Genomic DNA, 26,230 nt, shown 5'->3' on the forward strand with positions numbered 1-26,230 from the left:
TGGCTGGAAAAATAGCAAGCAATTTGGTTTAATCACATGACATCCATTATTTTTAACCCATGGACTTTTCAGATAAATTGTACAACTCAATCTTGCAGCGACATACATATCTGATCCAACAAAACTGTCATAAACCACTTTCTGGGTTAAATAATGACAGCAGCTGACTCTTCAGGGTTAGAACTAAAAGGCATCTCAATCTACTACCAATAGGTGTGAGTGCATAACACTTATAAGGTAATTTCAATCGATCACTTGTTTCAGTTCTTGCCCTGAAGACCTATTGAGCAGAGGATTGAACCCATTTCAAAAATGAAAGGTAGAACGTAATACCATCCTGAAAACAACTGATTAAATGCATAGAATGTTCACGTCTCAAGTTCCTAGCTCCCCTTAATGTGTCCTTTGATCTGCATAGTAGAGTGGGGCAAGAATAGGTTATTATAACATTTAGCCAAAAGCAATAGACTATTAGCTGTAAATAGGAGTGTATTTTCTATGTAGCTGTTTCCCTTTCAGATTCTTGGTGCTGCTATTGTTCTAGCAAGAAATGTGCTGGACTCCAAAGAACAATTGTTAATGTATAGTGTTAAGTGTCTCCTCCCTACCCCCACTATAAAATGGCATAGAGAACTGGCAAGATATTGTCTCACTGTGCAATATTGTGGTAATATGTTACTAATGGTAGTTACAGAAATCCCAGCCCAACTGTTTACATCCTTCTGGCAGAATCAAAAAACATTACATGAATTCTTTTAAAGAGGAAAAATTGGAAAATGTATAATCTAGAAATCATACTGAAAAGCAATTTGATCTTACAGGATGAAATCTTTGACATGGTTAAGCCTAAAGATCCATATAAAATCACCCTTCAAGATTTAATAAGCAGTGGACAAGGTGACACCGTCAGCAGCATTCTAATTGATCTAAATGGTTTTTGGACTTATGAAAACCGAGAAGTTCTTGTTGCAAATGACAATGATGGTTGTGCTGATCTGGATGATTCATGATTCTATCGGTAGAGCTTTTTGTTTTCCCCTCATCTGTACTTGATAAGTGCAGTACAAATGTTTATGTAAATTGTACATGTAAAAATAGTTTGCATAAATTTTTATTAAAGTTTTGTAGCGTACAAAAGTGAATAGTCTTTACTTATTTATAAAGAACAAAAACACTACAAATAAATAACGCAATTATATAGATTAAACAATACAAGTCTTTTTTTTAGTATTATTATGATAATTACAGCAGGTGCATGATGTGAAAACCAAATTAGGTGAAAGGTGGACGAGATTGCAAGGCACAAGTGCATTTTCAACCAGTGAATTAAGGCATGGCTTCTTTTTAGGTAGGGGGACAGGGCAGAGCTGGGCCCTTGCATCATCTTCTACAGTATAGCTCCCTCTAAGTTGGGATAGGATCATCTCTTTGTTTGGTTTCTGTTATAATGGTAGGATCATTTTCCATTTCAAAGCTGACATTCACAAAAGATGCATTAACTGCTGGCAGGCTGTCATGTGCACTGACCACATCTTGCTGCTTTTCCATTTGTTCTTGGTAATTCTTTTCGGCTTCTTCTGACATTTTATTTTCTTCCTCTTCCTCCTCCTCCTGTAACATTTACACATTTAAGTACAAACAATCTTAGCTGGAAAAGTTACTTGCCCAATTGACGGCTTCTCTTCCCACCCCTGCATCGTTATCTCTGGTATCCCCCAAAGATCTATCCTTGGTCCCCTCCTATTTCTCATCTACATGTTGCCCCTTGCTGACATCATCTGAAAACAAAATAAGTTTCCACATGTACACTGATGACACCCAGCTCTACCTCACCACCACGTCTCTCAACCCCTCCAGTCTCAAAATTGTCAGGCTTGTCCAACATCCAGTTCTGGATGAGCAGAAATGCTCTCCAATTCAATATTGGCGTGATCAAAGCTATTGCTTTCGGTCCCTAGCCACTGACTCCAACCCTCTCGCCAACTTCTGTTTGAGGCTGAATCAGAACCAGACTGTTCGAAACCTTGGTGTCATTTTCGACCCGGAAGTTAGCTTTCGACCACACATCTGCAGCATAACTAATGCCGCCTATTTTCACCTCCGTAACATCACCTTTCTCCACCCTTGCCTCAGCTCATCCATGCCTTTGTTACCTCGAGACTTGACTATTCTAATGCACTCCTGGCTGGCCCCCTACATTCTACCTACGTAAACTAGAGGTGGTCCAAAACTTGGCTGCCCGCTCACCCATCAGCCCTATGCTCGCTGACTTAGATTGGCTCCCAGTAAGCAACGTCTCACTTTCAAAATTCTCATCTTTGTTTTCCATGGCCTGCCCCTACCTATCTCTAATCTCCAGCCTCACAACCCACCCCCAGATGTCTGCGCTCATCTAATTATGCCCGCTTTCCTACATTACAACAGCGACTACTTAATTGGCTGTAAAGCGCTTTGAAACATCCGGTGGTCGTGAAAGGTACTATATAAATCCAAGACTTTTTCTCAAGTATCCCTGATTATAATCGCTCAACCATTGATGGCCATGCCTTCTGTTGCCTAGGCCCCAAGCTTTGGAATTCCCTCCCTAAACCTCTCCAACTCTCTTTCCTCCTTCAAGATGCTCCTTAAAACGTACCTCTTGTCACCAGCCCTAATTTCATACTGCTGTGAAGCACCTTCGGACATTTCAGTACGTTAAAGGTGCTATATAAATACAAGTTATTATTAAAACAGTGATTCTTGTACAAACTTCTATATCCTATAAAGTTATACTTTTCAATTCTCTGCTATAAATTGTTTCCCCTAATGCCAATTTCCTGCTGTCTTCTCCTCATCTAAAAGCATTGACTCCATGCTGACTACAGTTGCATGATTACCAGATACCCTTTGATACCTTGCCCTGGGTTCATTACATATGACTGAACTTTAAGAGCATGTGTAGGCAGGCTATTCTATCACAGGGAATATCCTATACTCAACTGGCATCCTCACATACATTTACAGCAGTGGTCACTGGATACTAATCAATTTTCACTTGCCTAATGCAGTGTCACTTGCTGGCTTGGCTGTGATCAGCTAACTCAGCAACAACTACTACTCAAATCTGGGGCCTTTGTGATTTGTATAGCTCAGTTATCTGCTGTATTAACTCGCACAGCCATCAAAGGAGTTATTTAATGTTTATTTTATGGTAGTGTTTACACAAATCACTTTTTTTTAAAAAAACATTATCTGCCAGATCTGATGCCTTTTATTTATTCATGGATGTGGGCGTCGCCAAAAAGGCCAGCATTTATTGCCCACCCCTAATTGATCTTGAAGGTGGTGGCGAGCCACCTTCTTGAATAAGTGGCTTGCTAGGCCATTTCAGAGGGCAGTTAACCGTTAATTACATTGCTATGAGTCTGGAGTCACATATAGGCCAGACCAGGTAAGGATGGTATATTTCCTTCTCTAAAGGACATTAGTGAACCAGATTGGTTTTTACAACAATCTGCTAGTATGGTCACCATTACTGATACTAGCTTTTTTTTAAATTCCAGTTCTGTTTACCTGCAGTCACTAGGCAGAAATTACATAATGCAACAGTGTCTCTTGTGGGCCATGTAGTTTTCCTTCCTAATCTAATGCTGCAGTACTCAAAATACATGTCTGTTTCTACTATGTGGCATTGAGTGTCAGTGTGACAAGTATTTGGTGACAATATGCTGCTTCCATGATACAGAATAACATGGGGAGGAGGAAAAGGCAATGATTCCACTAAGGTAAATAACTTGATCTTTTGCTTTTAGGTTGGGTTTTTCCCCTGATACCAGATTATTCCTGCTCTCCCTCCTGCAAGCATTGACTCCTGGCAAGTTACAGTTGCATGTTTTCCAGACATCCTCTGGTACCTATTGTATATTGTGGGGGGTGGGAGAATTCAGGAAAGAGTAAATTTAAAAGCAGCAAGAGAAATGTCAAGGCTCTAGAGCAGAGTTTTGGGTAAAAATAAGCAGAGTGGGTCAGGAAGGGACAGAGAGAGTAACAAAGATAATAGGGCATTACTGACCAAGGTGACATCGGAAAAAGAGGAAAAAAAATCAAAGCTAAAGGCAGTATATTTGAATATGCGAAGCATTCGCAACAAAATAGATTAATTAATAGCGCAGATAGAAATGAATAAGTTTGATCTAATAGCCATTATGGAGAATTGGTTACAAAGTGATGATGGTTGGGAACTAAATATTCCAGGATACTTAATTTTTTAGAAGAGATAGGCAAAATGGAAAAGGAGGATGGGATAGCCCTGATAAAGGATGGGATAAAGACAGGAGAGAGAAAATCAAGAAGTAGAATCAGTTTGGGTGGAGCTAAGAAACAGAAAACATTGGTGGTAATAATATAGGGCATAGTATAAATCAGGAAATTAGAGGTGCATGTAACAAAGGTAATACAATAATCATTGAGGACTTTAATCTACATATAGACTGGGCAAACCAAATTTGCAGTAATAGTATGGAGGACAAATTCATGGAATGTATACAAGATGGTTTTCTAGATCAGTATGTTGAGGAACCAACTAGAGACCAGGGTATTTTAGATCTAGTATTGTGCAATGAGAAAGGGTTAATTAATAACTTTGTAGTAAAGGGGGTCCTGAGGGAAGAGTGACCATAATATGATAGAATTTTACATTAAGTCTGATCTAGTTAAATCTGAAACTAGGGTCTTAAATCTCAACAAAGGAAACTACGTAGGTATGAGGGGAGAGTTGGCTAAGGTAGATTGGGAAACTACATTGAAAAGGTATGACAGTAGACAAGCAATGACTAGCATTTAAAGAATTAATATATAATTTACAACAAATATACATTCCTTTAAAGGCACAAAAACCCCGCAGGAAAAGTGGTATAACTGTGGCTAACGAGAAGTTAGATAGTATTAGATCAAAGGAAGAGGCTTATAATGTTGCCAAAAAGAGCAGTAAACCTGAGGATTGGGAGGATTTTAGAATGCAGCAAAGGAGGACCAAGAAACTGATGATAGGCAAAATAAAATGAGAGTAAACTAGTGAGAGACATAAAAACAGACATAAAAAAGCTTCTATAGGTATGTAAAAAGGAAAAGATTAGCAAAAGTAAATGTGGGTCCACTGCAAGCGAAGACAGGAGAAATTATAGAATTATATGGGGAATAAGGAAATGGCAGAGAAATTACACATACTTTGTGTTTGTCTTCACAGAACACAAAAAATCTCCCGGAAACACTGGAGTACCAAGAGTCTAGCGAGAATGGGGAACTGAATAAAATTAACAAAATAGTACTGGAGAAATTAATGGGACTGAAAGCCAATAAATCCCTTGGACTTGATGGCCTATATCCTAGGGTTTTGAAAGAGGTGGCTATAGAGGTAGTGGATGTATTGGTTGTCATCTTCCAAAATTCCATAAATTCTAGAATGGTTCCCACAGATTGGAAGGTAGCTGATGTAACCCCACTATTTAAGCAAGGAGGGAGAGAGAAAACGGGGAACAGTTAGCCTGGCATCAGTAGTAGTTGGAAAATGCTGGAATCTATTAAGGACGTGGTAACAGCGCACTTAAATAATAGGATTGGGCAGAGTCAACATGGATTTATGAAAGGGAAATCATGTTTGACAAATCTGAGAGTTTTTTTGAGGTAACCAGCAGAATAGATAAGGGGGGGGGGGAGGGGAGAATCAGTAGATGTGTATTTGGATTTTCAGAAGACATTCAATAAGGTGCCATATAAGAGGTTATTAAACAAAATTAGGGCTCATAGGATTGGGGGTAATATACTAGCATGAATTGAGGATTAGTTAACTGACAGAAAACATAGTAGAAATAAACAGGTCATTTTCGGGTTGGCGGGCTTTAACTAGTGGGGTGCCGTAAGGATTGGTGTTTGAGCACCAGCTATTCACAATCTATATCAATGATTTGGATGAGGGGACCAAATTTAATATATCCAAGTTTGCTGATGATACAAAGCTAGGTGGGAATGTAAGTTGCGAGGAGGATGCAAAGAGACTTCAAGTGGATATAGACAGGTTAAGTGAGTGGGCATGAACATGGCAAATGGAATATAATGTGGAGAAATGTGAAGTTATCCACTTTGATAGGAACAATTGAAAAGCAGAGTATTTTTTTTAAATGGTGAGAGACTGGGATATGTTGGTATTCAGAGGGACCTGGGTGTCCTTGTACACAAATCACTGAAAGTTAACTTGCAGGTACAGTAAGCAATTAAGAAGGCCTTTATTACAAGAGGATTTGGGTATAAGAGTAAAGATTATATAGGGCCCTGGCGAGACCGCACCTGGAGTATTGTATACAGGTTTGGTCTCCTTACCTAAGGAAGGATATACTTGCCATTGAAGGAGTGCAATGAAGGCTCACCATTGATTCCGGGGATGGGGGGATTGTCCTATGAGGAGAGATTGAGTAGACTAGGCCTAAATTCTCTGGAGTTTAGAAGAATGAGAGGTGATCTCTTGAAACATACAACATTCTTACAGGGTAGATGCAGGGAAGATGTTTCCTCTGGTTGAGTAGTCTAGAACCGGGGTCACAGTCTCAGAATAAGGGGTTGGCCATTTAAGACTGAGATGAGGAAAAATTTCTTCACTGAGGGTGGTGAATCTTTGGAATTCTATACCCTAGAGGGTTGTGGAGGCTCAGTCTTTGAGTATATTCAAGACAGCGATCAATAGATGTTTGGATATTAAGGAAATCAAGGGATATGGGGATAGTGCAGGAAAGTGGAGTTGAAGTCAAAGATCAGCCATGATCCCATTGAATGGCGGAGCAGGTTCGAGGGGCCAAATGGCCTACTCCTGCTCCTAATTCTTATGTAAACATCAATGAGAATGAGTGAGCAGTTGATGTGTGTGTTTTTGTGTGAAGGTGGAATGTTGGCCAAGGCACCAACCAACACCTCGCACCCCGACCTCCTTCCCATAGTGCTGTGGAATTTTTCATATCCATTTGAACAGGTGGACAAGGCCTCAACTTAAATCCTCATTGTCAGCCACGATCTAACTGAATGGCAGAGCAGGCTAGAGGAGCCGAATGGCCTACTCCTGTTGTTCCTATGTTCAAAGATGACACATCTCTGACAATACAGCACTCCCCTCAGTGAGCACTCAAATGTCAGAGAACATCACCGGATCAAATGTATGGAGAATGGGAAGGAGACTTGAACCCATGACCTTCTGACTTATGGGTGAGGCTTCAACAATGGCAAACTAGGGAAAAACTGACTAGCTGTGCCTTTTCTCAGGGTATGCGTGGCCCATTCCCAGAACTTGAGTACAAGAGTAAAGATGTCTTACTGCAATTATATCGGGCTCTGGTGAGACCACACCTAGGAGTATTGTGTACAGCTTTGGTCTCCTTACCTAAGGAAGGATTTACTTGCAATAAGGAATGCAACAAAGGTTCACCAGACTGATTCCTGGGATTGGGGGAGGAGGGGAATTGTCCTAGAAGGAGAGATTGAGTAGACTAGGTCTATATTTTCGAGTTTAGAAGGAATGAGAGGTGATCTCACTGAAACATATAAAATTCTTAGAGGGCTTGACAAGGTAGATGTTTCCTCTGGCTGAGGAGTCTAGAACCAGGGTCACAGTCTCAGAATAAGGGGTCAGCCATTTAGGACTGAGATGAGGAGAAACTTCATCACTCAGAGGGTGGTGAATCGTTGGAATTCTCTACCCAAGAGGGCTGTGGAAGCTCAGTCATTGAGCATATTCAAGACAGAGATCGATAGATTTTTGAATATTAAGGGAAACATAAGATTCTGAGGAGGCTTGACAGGGTAGATGCTGAGAGGATGTTGCCCCTCGTGGGGGAATCTAGAACTGGGGGCATAGATTCAGAATAAGGGGTCGCCCATTTAAGATGGAGATGAGGAGAAATTTCTTGAGGGTCGTGAATCTGGAAGCTGAGTCATTGAATATATTCAAGGTTGAGATACATTCTTTAACTATAGGGGAGTCAAGGGTTATGGAGAACAAGCAGGAAAGTGTAGTTGAGGCCAAGGTCAGATCAGATATGATCTTATTGAATGGCGGAGCAGGCTCGAGGCGCCGTATGGCCTACTCCTATTTATGTTCTTATTAGAGTATTTGAATCATAATTAAGCTACATACACTATACTGCAGTTTGAATTTCATATGTAAAAATTTTAAAAATGTATGAAAAATATATTGTATGAGGCACTTCTGATTTTTGCTGTAAAGTTACTTACTTATTGACCTGTCCACCCCAAGCTCGCCTCTGGCATAGATGTCATGCTAAAGTGGATTATTTTGCAGTGTCATTGTCAGCAGTCATTGGATTTATGATTTAAACTCATTCTAGTCACCACCCAATATCTGCCCTCATCCCCTGCCAAATAGTAGTGGCAGTTTTCATGTAAATAAATATGAGCCACATAGAATATATTGGGAATTAAAGGTAGTCCCTTGTACTTCAAGTTAGTTCTTTTAAAAAACTGGTCAAATGCACCTATTGTTCATGTCTCTTAAACACAATTCTTAAAGTGAGATTCAAAAAAGCCTGCTGAATTAAAAGTAACTTATTGAATAAACATATGCAATCTGCTTACCTCCTTCTTTATCCTGTAGTACTCGTCAATAGCATATTGGTACTTTGGTGCATTTATACCAAAAAGTGAAGCTAACTTTTCTCCCAAGAAGTCACAAACTATTTAAAAAAAAAATAATAATTAGAAGGCTTATTATTGAAAGCTCAATTTTACAGTGAACTCTTGAACAAGATGGTGCCAATAGCCCACCCTCTTCCGCTACACTCTGTTTTTCCAGAATTTTCATGCTTCCATACACCTCTGCTATTTTGCTGTAACCATTCACACATCCTTTGGGTCTCATGTTTCTCTCATTATTGCCTCCATTTAATCTTGCACCTTGACTACTGTCATTTAATCATCTCTTGTCCTCCACCTAATCACAGAAGCATCTTCCGATTCTGACAAAAGACCACCGATCTTCCCGTTTAGCTGCACAGCTGTCTGACGCTCCTGCGAGGTCACTTGCCGTTTCTTAACGATAAAACTCAAGCATGTGCAGAAGTTTAAAGGGGCTGCATCCCAAAAGAAATGACAGGAAGCATTGCTCCCTCTGCTGCTGCTGAGTGTTTCTAGCATTTTTGTTTTTATTACAGATTTCCAGCATCTGCTATATTTTTCTTAGGTTTTATTTTTTAATCATTGCCACTTCTCTTCACAGAATTCCACATTAAAGAAGTTCTGTTCTTCTCTTTGATTTCATTTGTTTCTTTTACCCTGTTCATCTTAATTGGTATCTTATGTTTGATCACATGTTCACTAAAACTTGCTTTCACATCCACATCTCCTTTTCACAGCAACTCTGTCTGGCTCCCAACTTATTCCACAAGGATAGCAGCTTAAATCCCACCATTAGTGTTTCAGATCCACCCATGATCAGATATCTGATATTCAGCATCACTCTAACCATTGCTCTTGCCGCTTCATGAGATCTACCATGCACCACCACATATGCACTCTCAACCTTTCTCTTCAGTAGCACCTACTCATTTTATTTCAAAGCTGTCCTGGTCCTGTTTCATTTCATCCTTACCTCATCTAGTGCTTCAAGAAGCATTTTCTTCCTTTCAGGTGGCAAGGATCGCAAGCATCAACGACTCCTGGATGCCAACGCCCATCTTGATACCTCTTCCCCACCTTCCATATTTTGTCATATTTTCACCTTCCCCTATCTGACCCTGAACGATCCATCCTCAGCATTATCCACTTACCCCCCCCACTTAAATGAATTTCGATCTTGATAGGATTCTGAGCTTTTCTTTCGTTGCCAACTTGTCCAATTTTTTGACAAGAAAGCATCTCTCCGCAAGCGAAATCTTTCTCCTGTTCTCAGAATTCATGTTCCACCTGGACGACTCCCTCTGGCCTCTTGGCCTCTTACCCTCTCTGTCTTTTCATTGAGAAGTGTCGGCATGACCGTGTCAGTTTCTCCACTCCTCTCACTATCTCCCCCTGAATTTCTAATGCTCCATTTTCTTGGGTCCAACCTGGACATAATTATCAAACCTGCCAACACTAGATGCGCTTTTGTTGTATGGCAAAAAATACATTACTTTGCGGAGGCTGAAAACCAACTCTTCCTACCTCCCCTGGACTACAATCCCACTACTGAACATCAAGCCATCATCTCAAAGACTGTCGCTGATCTTGTCTCTGGAGAACTTCACTCCGTGGCCTCAAGTCCCCCAACTCCACACAGCCTGCTTCTACCTCCTCCCCATGATCCATAAACAGGATTGTTCCAGTAGATCTTGTGTTTCAGCCTGATCCCATCCCACAGAACCTATTTCCTCTTAGCTTAATTTCATTTTTTTTCTCCCCTCGTTCAGTTCCTACCCACATACATCCGTGATTCTTCCGACACCCCTCCCGCCACTTTAATCAATTCATCTCTCTTATCACTATGGATGTTTAATCTGTCTATACCTCCATCCACTACACTCTTTTTGCCTGGCTGAACTTGTTCTCACTTTGATCAACTCTTCCTTTAACTCTACTCACTTCCTCCAAACAAAAGATGTCACTATAAAAACTTACATGGGACCTAGCTGTGTCTACCTTTCTGCAGAATTCTTTGAGCATTCTTAGGTAGGACTGAAACAAAAACCCCCTCCCTGACCTCTGGGCTAGCAGTTGGGCTGCTACAATAGGCCTCAGTGCCTCTAGGCTAGGGAGGGAAGAAAAATAAAATCAGCCACAATTCCTACTCCTAATTGGTACTCTCTGACTTCTGCTGAAGTGCACGTGTGACTTTTGAGTGAGAGCAGGATCAGGCTTGGCTGTGATCCCTTCCATGAAAGAACAACCTACCAACGCTCACTGTCGAGACTTGCACTTGAAAAATGCTCACTTGAGCTGCCGGCACCCATGGAATCATAGCCCAACAATAATCAGTGCCTTCAGGAGAAGGAATGATAGGAGATAAAAAGAAAACCTAAAAAATAAAGTCACAGGAATTCCTGTTAACTACCAAATTTAAAGCATTAGTGCTCAAGTATTGTATAACTGATGCCTTTTATCCTTTATTCACTGTTCATAATCTTCTTGCCTCCATTTGTCATAATTTCTCAAACACAAATTCATTTTTTTTTTAAGAAGCTAGCTTATCTCTCCCCTCCCCGTAAGCAAACAACACAGGGAAGCTAGACATGCGCTCCATATTTTGGAATAATATGTAGAAAGGTGATTACAAACACTGGGACTCACCTGGGGCAAGTAAAAAGAAACAGAAGATAAATACAAATCCAAAATGTGGTCATATTGGGAAATTAATCAGCTGTGTGTCAGGAGACCCCTCAACCTCACCATAGTATAGGTAAAAACCAACTGGGCTTCAGCTGCGCATTGAGCATCGGAGCAGCAATATATAGGATCAGAGAGATCGATGAGGTATGTTCAGTCCTTGACTGCTCAATTTGCAGTGAGCTAGGCCAAGCACTGATCGATCTTAGAGCAGGTACTTGCCCATCTACTTGGTGGCACATACACACAATCTAGCAAAAATTTGAAATACAACATGAGAAATCACTGGCAAATGTGTGAGAAAGTGATCCTAACAACATTCATCTTCCTCTATCATCATCATCGAACCAGGATGACTTGCTTCCACAAGAGTTCACAGATGTTTCAATGAAGGACCCGATGTTTCAGTCCTGAACTCCAATTGAGGGGGTGGAAGATGCCTGTGCGTGGATTTATTTAACGTGTGATGACCGTTGCACATCAGCCACCACACGGGCTCGACAGAGCTAGGCCTTTATCCAGTGGCAAGGGTTGAACCAGGACGACTGGAGACCTGCTCTGCTGCACGGACCTAATGCACACACATAGCGCAGTGTGGGCAGGCCCGTGCTGCCCCTGGGTCTTCTGGGCCCTGTACCCTCATTCGCCATATCTCTGCCATGATCTCTCGCCGCACCTCTGCCACGATCCTTCACCGCTCCTCTCTCTATAGAGAGGCAATGAATCTCTGCTTGGCACCTCCTCTTGACACTTAGAGATCAGGAGTTTGCAGTGTGAAACTGTAAGCTTATACCTATATTCTATCATTCCACTGGGAAATATATTTGCAACTTGTTTTCTATATTGACAGTACAAGAACACTGCAGATATTTTAAAGAATGGCAAATCACAGAGTAAGTCACAGAAGCATTCGTCCCCTCTTATTTCCTCCTGTGCAGCATTCATCCATAATTTCTTGATTAGCAAAGTAAATCATTCTCTAGGGATCCTTTTGCAACCCTTAACTTGATAAGAAATCCCAAGTTCAAGAGGTTGTATTTGTGGATTTTTAAAGTGACATACTATTACTATAAGCACAAATAGTGTAACTTGTAAATATTGTGCACGATAATGTAAAACTTTCACAGAAATTACCATTGTAATCACTAATACCGATATAATATGCATACCTGACAATGTTCCTGTAGCAAATCTTAGCATGTAGAACCACAGAAATGGGCCCCAAGGAAGTTTGCTCTGGAAAGTAAATGTATGTTTCATATTATACACTTGGACATTTATTTCCTCCTCCAATTCACAAAAATAACTTTGATGGACTTCAACCTTACAGTATCAATCATAGGCAATAAGTCTCTCTTTTCTTCTTCCTGCTCCTCCTCATCTGTGCTGTATTCCTCCATAGTTTCGCCACTAGCAAAGTGAATGATTCGCCGAGGAAGCTTCTGCTTTTTCGTACTCACATCTCCAAGTTCGACATTCTCAAATGATTTTCCATTTGCCTGTAACTTTAAGGGAAAAATAAATCAATTAAACCTCCATATTAATACTTATTGGGTCAAAATCCTGGAACTCCCTCCCTAGCAGCACTGTGGGAGTACCTTCACCCCCACGGACTGCAGCGGTGGCTCACCACCAGCTTCTCAAGAGCAATTAGGGAAGGGCTAGCAATGCCCACATCCCATGAACAATTTTTTTTTTAAAAACAGTATTTTATCTTTACGAGGACCAGTTGATGTGGTTTACATTGCCCCTTCAACTTTGCATCCAAACCACATTAATGAACGTATTTCCTAGTTCTCCAAACTTTAAAGGTTACCTACACGAATAAATTTGTCCGTCTCCGGTTCCTAATGGATTTTCCCTTATTCACAACACAAAATTACCTACAAGTTAACAGGCAAATTCACTCAGGTTAATAGGATAACTGGTGTAGGAAATACAAGCACTGTACTGCTGCAATTATTGATGCTACTTTGAATAAAAAGGTCAATGACCTACAACGTGCAAATATTTTATACTTGTGTGAAACTCTGTCCAGTTTCAGCACCGCTTTAACATTTACACTGTAGGGGTCAGTCCCAAGCTACTTGTAACTTTTTCCAGAGAGAAAATTTAAGAGACTGGCTCCTGGTATTTACATTACTAAAACCAGCTCCCTTATCCTGAGGCTAGAATTGCCACCCTACAGTTTTATAGGTCAAGGATACCACTGGGATAATGGAGCAAGCCAGATTTATACTATGAAGTGCAGCCCATCCGGTCGCTCTCCATCATCTGCACTCATGACATATAAACTCTCCTTTCTTGATGGAGACATTTCAGTATAAAGAATCTCTCGTACAAATTAATTTTTAATATATGCTTTCAGTTTCCTCCCGCTCAGTCACCTTCATTCAAAGTTAAAGAAATCTGGTTTCTCTAACCTACCCCTGATGCTAGGAATCTGCCTTGGGGCTTCTCTGAACTGCCAGTTTAAATGTTTCCTTTGTGCCTTGGTGACCCCTCCAAAACTGAAACTGCAATTAGACTAGAGCACTATATCGTTTTAACATAACCATTGATCTGTACTCCATCGATTTTGCATTATAGTTTAGCATTGTTTGCTTTTTGAGTTACTTCTCTACAGTCCCCTGACATGTTAAGTACTGAATTATATTCTCTCATATCTTCTAACATCACCTTTATTACTACAACCATGTATTTAGCACTGGTGTTTGTGTGATGACCCATTGCAACACACACACACACTCCCGACTAGGGACCCTTTATAATGACAGATAAAATGCAAAGGAAAGAACTTGGATTTATATAACGCCTTTCACAATCAATGAAGTACTTTTGCAATGTAGTCACTGTGTAATGCAGACAACTTGCGCACGGTAAGGTCCCATAAACAGCAATGAGATAAATGACAAAATAATCTGTTTTCAGTGGTGTTGATTGAGTGATTAATGATGGCCAGGGCACCAGAACTCCCCTACTCTTCTTTGAATAGTGCCATGGAATCTTTTACATCCACACGAGAGGGCAGACAAGATGGCCTCAGTTGAAAGATAGCACGTTCGACAATGCACCACTTTCAGTACTGCACTGAAGTGTCAGCCTAGATTATGTGCTCAACTCTCTGGAATGGGGCTTGAACCCACAACGCTCTAACTCGGAGACAAGATTTCTACCTGAGCCAAAGCTGACACCATATCTGGAAACATTCAGCAGGTCAGGTTAGGATCTACGCCAGAAATGCCAACCATCCTGTTTTCTCCAGAGATGCTAATTGACCTGCTGTGTGTGTTCTCAAAGACAATATCAACTACCAAAGGAAAGCTATGCTATCACTGCAAAAATCATTTTTATTGGTATACAACAGAAATTATGACCCGGATTTTGCAATGATAATAATGGCGAGGCTATCAGCGGAATTATTACGGAGAAAATTGGATAGCAACTTCCGGCTTCCGCAGATGCAGTTAACCGCAGAAAATCGGAAGTTGATGTCCGAGTTACCTCGCTCCTCCACTGGTTGCACTGCAACAGTCCTCGCCGATAGACTTGGCACGGAATCAATGCATTAAGTTGGGGTCCTTGCCCACCAGTTCCCTACTAAAGAAGCCAGAAAATGTTAGGGCTGGTGCATTCAGGAGTAAGTGAATTTTTAACATGATGGGTAATAATTACTGACAATCTGACCCATAAAATTAAATTTTATAAGTGGAGTTTCATTCCTTCAGAAGTTAGTGTTGGAGATTTTTTTTATTTAATTTTTTTTTAAAAACTCTGTCTGTCTCTTATCTCTTTCTTAATCTCATCTGTTTTACCCAATCTTTATTTTGCTTACTGTACATAATCTAAATCTAATTTACACTTCCTGCTTTATACTTTCTAGTGCAGACTGCAGATCTCAGTCTGATTGGTTGAAGAATCTCACTGTTGCTTGACCTGTTCACAGACACCCTGTAGAGGGCGCGCACTGGATCAGACGTCAGATTAGAGGAGATCTCCGCTCAAAAGCCCGAGAAAACTTTGTGGACAGCTGTCAGCAACATGAATAGCAAACGCCATTCCTTCACTGTTGACTGCAATATCCGGGTTAATGTTTATTAGCATGTCAAAAAATATATATAATAGAGAATTCTGGACTGTGCTCACAGTATACAGATAGAAATCCGATGATCTCATGCATCCTTATTTGAAAACCTACAACAGAGTATTATGCCATTACTTGTTCTTCCGATATGTAGCATCTTACACTATCTTACACTTATAGAGTTTCATACACATTCTATGCAACTCCTTTTGAAAGTCCTTACTGCTTCTCTGCTTAGTTCATCTGGAAACTTGAATCATTGTTATGTTTCTCAAAACTGAGCTGTGAAACCAGCCAGAGCTAAATTATACACCAGATAAACGAGATGCTGATTCTCCCTGTCCAGGGTTACCCTCGGCTTCCCTCAAATAGCAACTTCATCTTATCCTAAATTTAAAGCTTTAATTATCAGACCTAGCACTCAGTGCACTCTTGGCAGTTTACATTTATTCCAATCTTTCATTAGACGAACAGCTTATTAATTTTAATTCCTTGTACCTTTGATTCCATTTTAGAGGAATTTGCCCATTTCTATTTTATCTACTTATTGTAATTACTATAAACACAAAACCAAGACTGTTCTCAGTCTTTGTTTCAGACAATAATCTTCATTCCCCAGCCTGTTCTCATGGCCCAGTGACTGATCTCCAGATTATCCTGGTAGGACAGTGACGCATTCCCAGCCTATCCTAGTGTGACAGTGGTCCTAGATGGGACAGTGAGTGATTCCAGGCCTTTTCTTGTGAGGCAGTGACCTTCCTGTCCTGGTGGGACAGTAATTGAAGCCTCAGCTTTCCACCATATATATTAATGACTAGAATGAAGGAATAGGGAGTTGTATATCCAAGTTTGCAGATGACACGAAGTTAGGAGGCATAGTAAATTGACTAGATGGGAGCAGGAAGTTACAAAGAGAAATAGATACACTAAGTGAGTGGACAAAACTATGGCAGATGGATTTCAATGTGGAGAACTGTGAAATCATCCACTTTGGATCGGAGAAAAACAAATCGGAATTTTTTTTTAAAATCACGACAGACAAGGAGGAGCTGTGGAGGAGCAAAGGGATTATAGTGTCCATGTACACAATCGCTAAAAGCTAGTGCATGGGTACAAAAAATAATCAAAAAGGTTAATGAAATGTTAGCCTTTATCTCAAGGGGTTTGGAATACAAATGGAAGTTTTGCTTCATTGTAAGAGCCTTAATCAGACCACATTTGGTATACCGTGTTGTGTTTAGGGCACCGCACCACAGGAAGGATATATCGACCTTGGCATGGGTATAGTCACCACAACCAGGGTTTAAAGGGTTAAATTATTTTAGGGCAAGTTGCATAAACTAGGTTTCAATTTCTTTGAGTTTAGACAGTTAAGGGGTGATGTAATCAGGATGTTTAAAATGATAAAGAATTTGGTAGGGTAGATACAGAAAAAATATTGTCCTGGTGGAACAGGGACCGATTCCCAGCCCCAATGGGAAAGGGACTGATTCCCAGTCTCTCCTGGTGGGAAAGGGACTGATTCCCAGTCTCAGTGGGCAGTTGTACAGGGCATTGGTGAGGCCTCACCTGGAATATTGTGTTCAGTTTTGGTCTCCTAATCTGAGGAAGAACGTTCTTGCTATTGAGGGAGTGCAGCGAAGGTTCACCAGACTGATTCCGGGATGGCGGGACTGACATATGAGGAGAGACTGGATCAACTGGGCCTTTATTACACTGGAGTTTAGAAGGATGAGAAACTTATAAAATTCTGACGGGACGGGACAGGTTAGATGCAGGAAGAATGTTCCCCGATGTTGGGGAAGTCTAGAACCAGGGGACAGTCTTAGGATAAGGGGTACGCCATTTAGGACTGAGATGAGGAGAAACTTCTTCACTCAGAGAGTTGTTAACCTATGGAATTCCCTACTGCAGAGAGTTGTTGATGCCAGTTCATTGGATATATTCAAGAGGGAGTTAGATATGGCCCTTACGGCTAAAGGGATCAAGGGGTATGGAGAGAAAGCAGGAAAGGGGTACTGAGGGAATGATCAGCCATGATCTTATTTAATGGTGGTGCAGGCTTGAATGGCCGAATGGTCTACTCCTGCACCTATTTTCTATGTTTCCCAGTCTCTCCTGGTGAGACAGAGACCGATTCCCAGTCTCTCCTGGCAGGATCGGGACTGATACCCAAGTCTCTCCTAGTGGGAAAGGGACTGATACCTAATCTCTCCCGGTGGGACAGGGGTGATTCCCAGTCTCTCCCGGTGGGACAGGGGTGATTCCCAGTCTCTCCCGGTGATTCCCAGTCTCTCCCGGTGGGACAGGGGTGATTCCCAGTCTCTCCCGGTGGGACAGGGGTGATTCCCAGTCTCTCCCGGTGGGACAGCGGTGATTCCCAGTCTCTCCCGGTGGGACAGGGGCTGATTCCCGGGACTTTGAGTTGCTCTCCGTTATCAGTCCTCCCGCTGTGAGCAGCCCCGAGTCCTCGCTGCTGCCGCCGGTGCCGAGCCCGCTTCCTGCCCAATAACTCGGGGGGCTCGGCAGCTACTCTCAGCTGGAGCCCGCGGCTTTTCGAAGGAGCCGCCCGGAACAAAAACAGCGGCTCCACTCGGTGCCGGAGCCGAGCGGCAGCGGCAGCGGCAGCGTTCCCCGGGACTCGAGCCTCCCAGCCCGGCGCTCACTCCTCACCTTCTCCGCGTCCATGTCGCTGCCAGTCAGCAGCACGTTGCCGGGGCTGAGGTAGAGGCCGAGACCCGGTAGCTTCTCCGCCATTTCCTTGCTCTCCGCAGCCGCAGTCAACAAATGAGCGCGGCTTCTGGGCGACAGGCGCACTGCCCGGAGTTTGCACACAGCGACTGCCTCCCTCTCCTCACACTGCCTCACCTCACATTGCATTGCATCCCCTCAGTCACACTACCTCACACTGCCCCGCTTCACTGCATCCCTCACAATTGCCTCACTGCACCCCTCATTGCACTGCCTCAAATACAGCAACAACTGTCTGCTTCTAACAAACGCTTTTGGTTTTGCCATGTCAGCTGTGGCTCAGTGGGCAGCGCCCTCGCCTCTGAGTCAGAAGATTGTGGGTCCAGATCCCACGCCAGACTCAAGACGGGGTGCCGTGCTTCAGATGAGATGTTAAACTGAGGCCCCGTCTGCTTTCTCTCAGGTGGATGTAAAATATCCCATAGCAGTATTTCGAAGTAGGGGAGTTATCCCTGGTGACCTGGCCAATATTTATCCCTCAATCAACACAACAAAAACATTATCTGGCCATTATCACATTGCTGTTTGTGGGAGCTTGCTGTGCGCAAATTAGCTACTGCATTTCCTACATTACAACAGCAGCTACACTTCAAAAGTACTTAATTGGCTGTAAAGTGCTTTGGGACATCTGGTGGTCGTGAAAGGTGCTATATAAATGCAAGTCTTTCTTTTTATGGGTGGCAGTTGCTACAAAACAATTGGCCTCTGTTCCTTTGGGTTGGAAAAGAACTTCTGCCTGCATCAGGTTATTCAGTCACCACTGCTAGAAAAAGTCTTTGTTCATTGAATGAGAGTAAGATCTGGTTCTACGGGGATACCTCCAACTCAATCATAATAGCTTGTCAACATAACTCTTCACACATTGAGAGTGATGAGATACTGGAGTAACCATTGACACCCCTGTAACCATTCCCCAGGATTCACAGCCTTCGTGAAAGGTTTCGAAAGAAGATGTCACTGCTCTCTCAGTGGCTATATTATCAAAGACCTCAGAAACCCAAATCTCCAATACACTGGGGGTTGTATTTTCCAGTGTTTAAAGAGAAGGGATGATATAAGGGATGCTGCCACAGCAGAATTTATTTGGTTAGAGTTAAGGAATAAGAAGGGAGCTTTGCCCAGGAAGTTCCTTGGAGCTGCTCCTGCTCCATCGCCATTACGTTGCTGTTAAAGCGGCAGAAACCCCGTTATAGCGTAAATCAGACCTGGACTGAACATTACAACACAAAAGCAAAATACTGCGGATGTTGGAATCTGAAATAAAAGCAGAAAATGCTGGAAATCTCAGCAGATCAGGCAGCATCTGTGGAGCGAAAAACAGAGTTAACGTTTCAGGTCGATGACCCTTCGGCAGAACTGGACTGGGCATTCATGTCTTTTGCACATGTATTTCTTCAGTTACTTTCAAGGTGGACCAAGTATACACTTGGTGAGATGAGGCCTGATAAATATTGGATGTGTCATGTTTGTAACTACAATGTAACACCACTGTATTACTGTATACACTCAACCTAGATGCACACCTTGACCACAGCGAGTGAACTTGTGGGAGACACTCCTTACCTGATCACACAGGTATATAAAGGGAAGTCCCACGCAGGGTCATCACTTCTGGAGTCCTGTAATAAAGAGCTAAGGTCACAGAGTGGCTTTGTCCCTGGAATGTGCCTCATGTGGTTTCATGCTGTAGAGTAAGGACTTTACATTGGCGACGAGAAACGGGAATTCATGACCCACGAGAATGGCCACCGGTAGCGCAGAGGAACGGTACTGTGTTGGGGAAGACTGGGACGATTTTGTCGAGAGGCTTCAGCAAAGCTTCATAACTAAAGACTGACTGGGGGATGCAGCGGCCAACAAGCGACGGGCTCATCTCCTGACCAGCTGCGGGCCAAAGACTTATGCGTTCATGAAGGACTTACTGGCACCCGAAAAGCCGTCGGACAAAACCTTTGAGGAGCTCAGCAAACTAATTGGGGAGCACCTCAAACCGGCGAGCAGCATAAACCTGGCTCGACACAGATTCTACACCCACCGACATCGTGAAGGACAAGCATACCGGACTTTGTAGCGGACCTCCGGCGTTTGGCCAGCCTCTGTAAGTTCCCAGACGCCTGCAGGGGGGAGATGCTAAGGGACTTCTTCATCGAGGGTATTGGTCATGCGGGAATTTTTCGCAAGTTAATTGAGACCAAGGACTTGACCTTGGAAGCGGCAGCATTGTTAGCTCAAACTTTCATGGCGGGGGAGGAAGAGACGAAAATGATTTACGCGCGCAATTCTGCCTCTAACGCCGCGATGAATCAGGAATCAATATCATAAATGCTACTCAGAGCCCCGCAGGCAGGCAGGGGCAGTCCGACATTTACCAGGCAGCAATAGATCCCAGAGCAGGATCTCAACAGAGACAATGGCAGGCTGAACAGACGTTCACGCCATCACAGTGGACAATGCGGCTCGGGATGGGGCCATTGACACCCACTAATAGGGTACTTAAGAGCAGTCAAGAGACAGTCAGTGCGGAATTCCTGGCCATAGTCCCTTTGTTCCCAACAATGGAAACTTTAACTCATGCTGGAGGTGTGGGGGAAAACACTCAGCCAGATCTTGCAGATTCCAACATTTTGTCTGCAGAAACTGCAATCTCAGTGGCCATTTAGCTCGAATGTGTAGGAAACCTGCAACCAGACTGATGTATGAGACAGAGGGACCAGAAGAGTGTTCTGTGTGGCAGGATGACTTTTGGGGCAAATCGATGGACGCCGAGGTTCAGCGGGTCCATGTGGTGAATATTCACAGTTCATACACCAAAACGTCACCAATGATGATGAGGGTTTTGTTGAACGGCATCCCAGTACGCATGGAGCTGGACACTGGGGCCAGCTAGTCACTCATGGGCGTTCAGCAATTAGAGAAGCTATGGCCACTCAAAGCCAGTAGACCCAAGTTAGAACGTATTGAGACACAATTACGGACTTACACCAAGGAAATCATTCCGGTGGTAGGCAGTGCAATGATGGCTGTCACACACAATGGGCTAGTGAACCGGCTGCCACTCTGGATAGTCTGGGGCAATGGTCCCGCTTTGTTGGGGAGGAGCTGGTTAGCTGAGATGAACTGGAAATGGGGGAATGTTCACACAATGTCCTCGGTGGAGCGAAGTTCGTGCTCACAAGTCCTACAACAATTCGAGTCACTATTTCAACCGGGCATCGGGACTTTCAGAGGCACTAAAGTGGTGATACACATCACCCCGGACGCCAGGCCAGTGCACCACAAAGCCAGAGCGGTGCCGTATGTGATGCGGGAGAAAATCGAGAGCGAATTGGACTGGCTGTTGCGAGAGGGCATCATCTCGCCCGTTGAATTCAGTGACTGGGCAAGCCCCATCGTTCCCGTTCTAAAAGCGGATAGCTCTGTCAGGATCTGTGGCGACTACAAGGGCACCATCAATCGGGTGTCTCTACAAGACCAATACCCGCTCCCAAGAGCAGAGGACCTCTTCACCACACTGGCAGGCGGCAAGCTGTTCACCAAGTTGGACCTCACTTCAGCCTATATGACCCAGGAACTGGCCAACGAATCCAAACTACTGACCACCATCACCACGCACAAGGGACTGTTTACATATAACAGGTGCCTGTTTGGCATTTGATCAGCGGACGCGATTTTTCAACGTAACATGGAAAGCCTGCTTAAATCCATTCCGGGAACGATCGTATTCCAGGACGAGATCCTCATCACGGGTCGAGATAGCGAGGAACACCTCCACAACCTGGAGGAGGTGCTACGCCGACTGGACCGGGTAGACCTGCGACTCAAGAAGTCTAAATGTGTATTTTTAGCCCCTGAGGTTGAGTTTCTGGGCAGAAGGGTTGCTGCAGATGGGATTCGGCCCACCAAATCCAAAACAGAGGCGATTCGACGAGCACCCAGACCCTGCAACACATCGGAGTTGCGTTCATTTCTGGGACTGTTGAACTATTTCGGGAACTTTCTGCCGAACTTGAGCACGTTGTTGGAGCCGCTACACGTGTTCCTGCGTAAGGGTTGCGATTGGTTTTGGGGGGATTTTCAGGAACGGGCTTTTGATTGGGCGCGAAACCTACTTTGTTCAAACAAATTGTTGACCCTGTACGACCCCCGTAAACGTTTAGTTCTGATTTGTGATGCATCATCCTATGGGGTTGGGTGCATGTTGCAGCAGAGTAATGCTGAGGGTCAGCTACAACCTATGGCATGGTCGAGAAGGAAGCGCTTGCATGTGTCTGTGGTGTAAAAAAAATGCATCAGTACCTCTTCGGTAGGAAGTTTGAATTAGAGACAGACCACAAGCCATTAACATCCCTGTTGTCAGACAGCAAGGCTGTCAATGCCAACGCATCAGCTCGCATACAGCGATGGGCTCTCACGCTAGCTGCTTATGACTACACCATGCGGCACCGGCCCAGCACTGAAAACTGCGCCGACGCACTCAGCAGGCTCCCACTGGCCACCACCTAGGGGGCGCTGAGCAAAGCGCTGAGATGGTCATGGCTGTCGATGCCTTTGACAGTGCAGGCTCCCCCATCACAGCCCGCCAGATCAAAATCTGGACAAATAGAGATCCCCTCCTGTACTTGATTAAGAAATGTGTCCTGACTGGGGATTGGGCGCCCGCACACGGAGCATGCCCTGGGGAGGTCAGAATGTTCCACAGGCGGATGGATGAGCTCTCCATCCAAGCCGACTGCCTACTATGGGGCAGCCGGATAGTCATGCCCCAGAAGGGCAGGGAGGCATTCATCTGGGAACTCCACAGCGAGCACCCAGGCATTGTGATGATGAAAGCCATTGCCCGGTCACACGTTTGGTGGCCTGGAATTGATTCAGACCTGGAACACTGTGTTCGCAGGTGCACGACCTGTGCCCAGCTGGGTAATGCCCCCAGGGAGGCCCCGCTTAGCCCGTGGCCCTGGCCCACCAAGTCATGGTCACGCATTCACATTGACTACGCGGGCCCGTTCATGGGGAAGATGTTCCTCATTGTAATAGATGCGTACTTGAAATGGATCGAGTGCATCATCCTGAATTCATGCACGTCATTCACCACCGTGGAAAGCCTACGTGCGATCTTTGCAACCCATGACTTGTCGGACATCCTGGTTAGTGACAATGGCCCGTGTTTCACGAGCTATAAATTCCAGGAGTTTATGTCAGGCAATGGAATCAACCACGTCAGGACTGCGTCATTCAAGCCGGTCTCCAATGGCCAGGCAGAACGGGCAGTCCAAATCATTAAGCAAGGTATGCTCAGGATTCAAGGACCCTCCCTACAATGCCGCCTATCATGCCTCCTGCTGGCCTATAGATCCCGCCTGCACTTGCTCACGGGGGTCCCACCTGCAGAGCTACTCATGAAATGGACACTCAAAACTTGGTTGTCCCTCATTCACCCAGTCCTGACTGACATAGTTGAGTGCAAGCTCAAGGCACAAAACGAGTACCATGACCGTAATTCAAGGGGGAGATGTATAGAAATAAATGATCCTGTATTCGTCCTCAATCATGCCATGGAGCCCAAATGGCTTGAGGGCACTGTAATTGACAAAGAGGGGAATAGGGTCATCGTGGTAAAACTCAACAATGGTCAGATATGCCGTGTGCATCTGGACCAAGTAAAAAAAAATGTTCAGCATGGACACGGAGGAATTTGAAGAAGACCATGAGATAGAGCTCACACTTCCGCCAGCGAACATGCAACAAGAGCAATCAGAAGAATGCACAGTCCCTGAGGTCAGCCTGGACAGGCCGGAATCACCACAGGTGACAGACTCTCGCGTCAGCGTCCAACAACCAGAGCCCCAACTGCGACGCTCCATGAGGGAGCGTAGACCACCTGAAAGACTGAACCTATGATCCCAGTAAGACTTTGTGGGGGGAAGGTGATGTCATGTTTGTAACTACAATGTAACACCACTGTATTACTGTATACACTCAACCTAGATGCACACCTTGACCACAGCGAGTGAACTTGTGGGAGACACTCCTTACCTGACCACACAGGTATATAAAGGGAGGTCCCACGCAGGGTCATCACTTCTGGAGTCCTGTAATAAAGAGCTAAGGTCACAGAGTGGCCTTGTCCCTGGAATGTGCCTCATGTGGTTTCATGCTGTAGAGTAAGGACTTTACAGGATGCAGGATTAGAGAGCCGTATATCTAAGTTTGCTGATGACACTAAGTTAGGTCACATAGTAAATAGTGTAGACAGGAGCAAGATGTTGCAAAGGGACGTTGAGAGATTAAGCGAGTGGGCAAAACTGATAGATGGAATTCAACGTGGGAAAGTGTGAGGCCATTGATTTTGGAACTAAACAAGATAGATCAGAGTATTTTCTAAATGGTGAATAGGTAGGAACTATGAATGAGCAGAGAGATTTAGGTGTCCAAGTACAGAAATCATTAAAAGCTGGTAGATAGATACAAAAAAATTTAAAAGGCTAATGGAATGTTGCCCTTTATCTCAAGAGGGCTGGAATACAAAGGGATGGAAGTTATGTTACAGCTGTACAAGGCTCTGGTTAGACCCCATCTGCATTCAATTCTGGGCACTGCACCTCAGGAAGGATAGCCTGGGAGGGGATGCAGCGCACATTCATCAGAATGATACCGGGGCTAAAGGGGTTAAATTATGAAGACAGGCTGCATAGACTACGCGTGTATTCCCTTCAGTATAGAAGATTAAGGGGTGATCTAATTGAGGTGTTTAAGATGATTAAAGGACTTGATAGGATATAGATAGAAACTATTTCCTCTGATGGGGGAGTCCAGAACAAGGGGGCATAACCTTAAGCGTCCTCCTCCGTTTCGGCTGCCCCCAAAAGTTTGTCACCATCCTCTGCCTGCTCCACGACGACATGCAAGCCGTGATCCTGGCCAACAGATCCACCTCAGACCCAATCCACGTCTGGACCTGGGTCAGGCAGGGCTGCGTCATCGCGCCAACGCTCTTCTCGATCTTCATCGCTGCAATGCTCCATCTCACTCTCAACATGCTTCCCGCTGGAGTGAAACTAAACTATAGAACCCATCATCAGCATAGGCCGTCCCTCGAAACGAGGATGACTTGCTTCCACGCGAAAAAAAGGATGAGTTCACAGGTGTTTCGAATGAAGAACCCGAACTACATCCTCAAGGGTGGAAGATCCCTGTGCGTGGATTGTTTTAATGTGTGGTGGCCGTTGCACACCAGCCACCACATGAGCTTGACAGAGTATAAACCAAGAAATAGAGGGGGCTTATAAAAAGGGAACAGCAATAATCATGGGTGATTCTAATCTCCATATTGATTGGACAAATCAAATTGGTCAGGGTAGCCTTGAGGAAGAGTTCATAGAGTGCATAAGGGATGGGTTCCTTGAGCAATATGTAATGGAACCAACCAGGGGGCAGGGTATCTTAGATCTGATCCTGTGTAATGAGACAGGATTAATAAACAATCTCCAAGTAAAGGATCCCCTTGGAATGAGAGATCATAGCACGGTTGAATTTCAAATTCAGATGGAGGGTGAGAAAGTTGGATCTCAAAGCTTAGCGTACTAAGCTTAAATAAAGGAGATTACAAAGGTACTATAGAACCAGTGGGAACCTGTTCAACCTTTGTCGTCTCCAGGCTAGGTCCAAGGTCGTCCCATCCTCTGTCATCAAACTACAGTACGCGGATGATACTTGCTTCTGCACACATTCAGAGGCCGAACTCCAAGCCATCGTCAGCATCTTCACCAAGGCGTATGAAAACATAGGCATTACACTAAACATCTGTAAGACAAAGGACCTCCACCAACCTGACCCCGCCACACAGCATTGCCCCCTGGTCATCAAAATCCATGGCGCGGCCTTGGACAACGTGGATCATTTTCCATACCTCGGGAACCTACTTTCAGCAAAGGCAGACATTGACAACGAGGTCCAACACCGCCCCCAGTGTACCAGCACAGCCTTCGGTCGCCTGAGGAAGGGAGTGTTTGAAGATCAGGACCTCAAATCTGGTACAAAGCTTATGGTCTACAGGACAGTAGT

At 44.0% G+C, this 26,230-nt stretch overlaps 2 protein-coding genes across 3 annotated transcripts in view; one reads left to right on the forward strand and one right to left on the reverse strand.

Annotated features, from left to right (window-relative positions):
* The window catches only part of ppp2r3c (protein phosphatase 2, regulatory subunit B'', gamma), a 31,978-nt gene extending 30,850 nt beyond the window's left edge, over window positions 1-1,128 (forward strand). For both annotated transcript variants that reach the window (XM_070879120.1, XM_070879121.1), the window contains one exon: window positions 822-1,128. In XM_070879120.1, the coding sequence (XP_070735221.1) occupies window positions 822-1,010 (189 nt within the window). In that variant the 3' untranslated portion in view covers window positions 1,011-1,128. The remainder of the gene's footprint in view (window positions 1-821) is intronic.
* On the reverse strand, window positions 1,096-18,416 carry fam177a1 (family with sequence similarity 177 member A1). The gene is made up of 5 exons (XM_070879122.1): window positions 18,092-18,416; window positions 12,663-12,839; window positions 12,504-12,570; window positions 8,614-8,711; window positions 1,096-1,611 (listed from the first exon to the last, which is right to left on the reverse strand). The coding sequence occupies exons 1-5, from the start codon at window positions 18,296-18,298 to the stop codon at window positions 1,405-1,407; spliced, it is 756 nt and encodes a 251-aa protein (XP_070735223.1). The 5' UTR covers window positions 18,299-18,416; the 3' UTR covers window positions 1,096-1,404.
* Window positions 18,417-26,230: the final 7,814 nt, after the last annotated feature.

Source organism: Pristiophorus japonicus, chromosome 4 (genome assembly GCF_044704955.1).
Source record: "Pristiophorus japonicus isolate sPriJap1 chromosome 4, sPriJap1.hap1, whole genome shotgun sequence".
NCBI lineage: Eukaryota > Metazoa > Chordata > Chondrichthyes > Pristiophoridae > Pristiophorus > Pristiophorus japonicus.

Excerpts from the sequence above, each read along its gene's own strand:
- fam177a1 (XM_070879122.1), bottom strand. The coding sequence starts at position 18,298 with ATGCAATGTGAGGTGAGGCAGTGTGAGGAGAGGGAGGCAGTCGCTGTG. Across the intron at positions 8,712-12,503 it reads TGCTACAGGAACATTGTCAG|TTTGTGACTTCTTGGGAGAA; the intron begins GTATGCATATTA and ends TTTTTTAAATAG. Across the intron at positions 1,612-8,613 it reads ACTACAGGATAAAGAAGGAG|GAGGAGGAGGAAGAGGAAGA; the intron begins GTAAGCAGATTG and ends TAAATGTTACAG.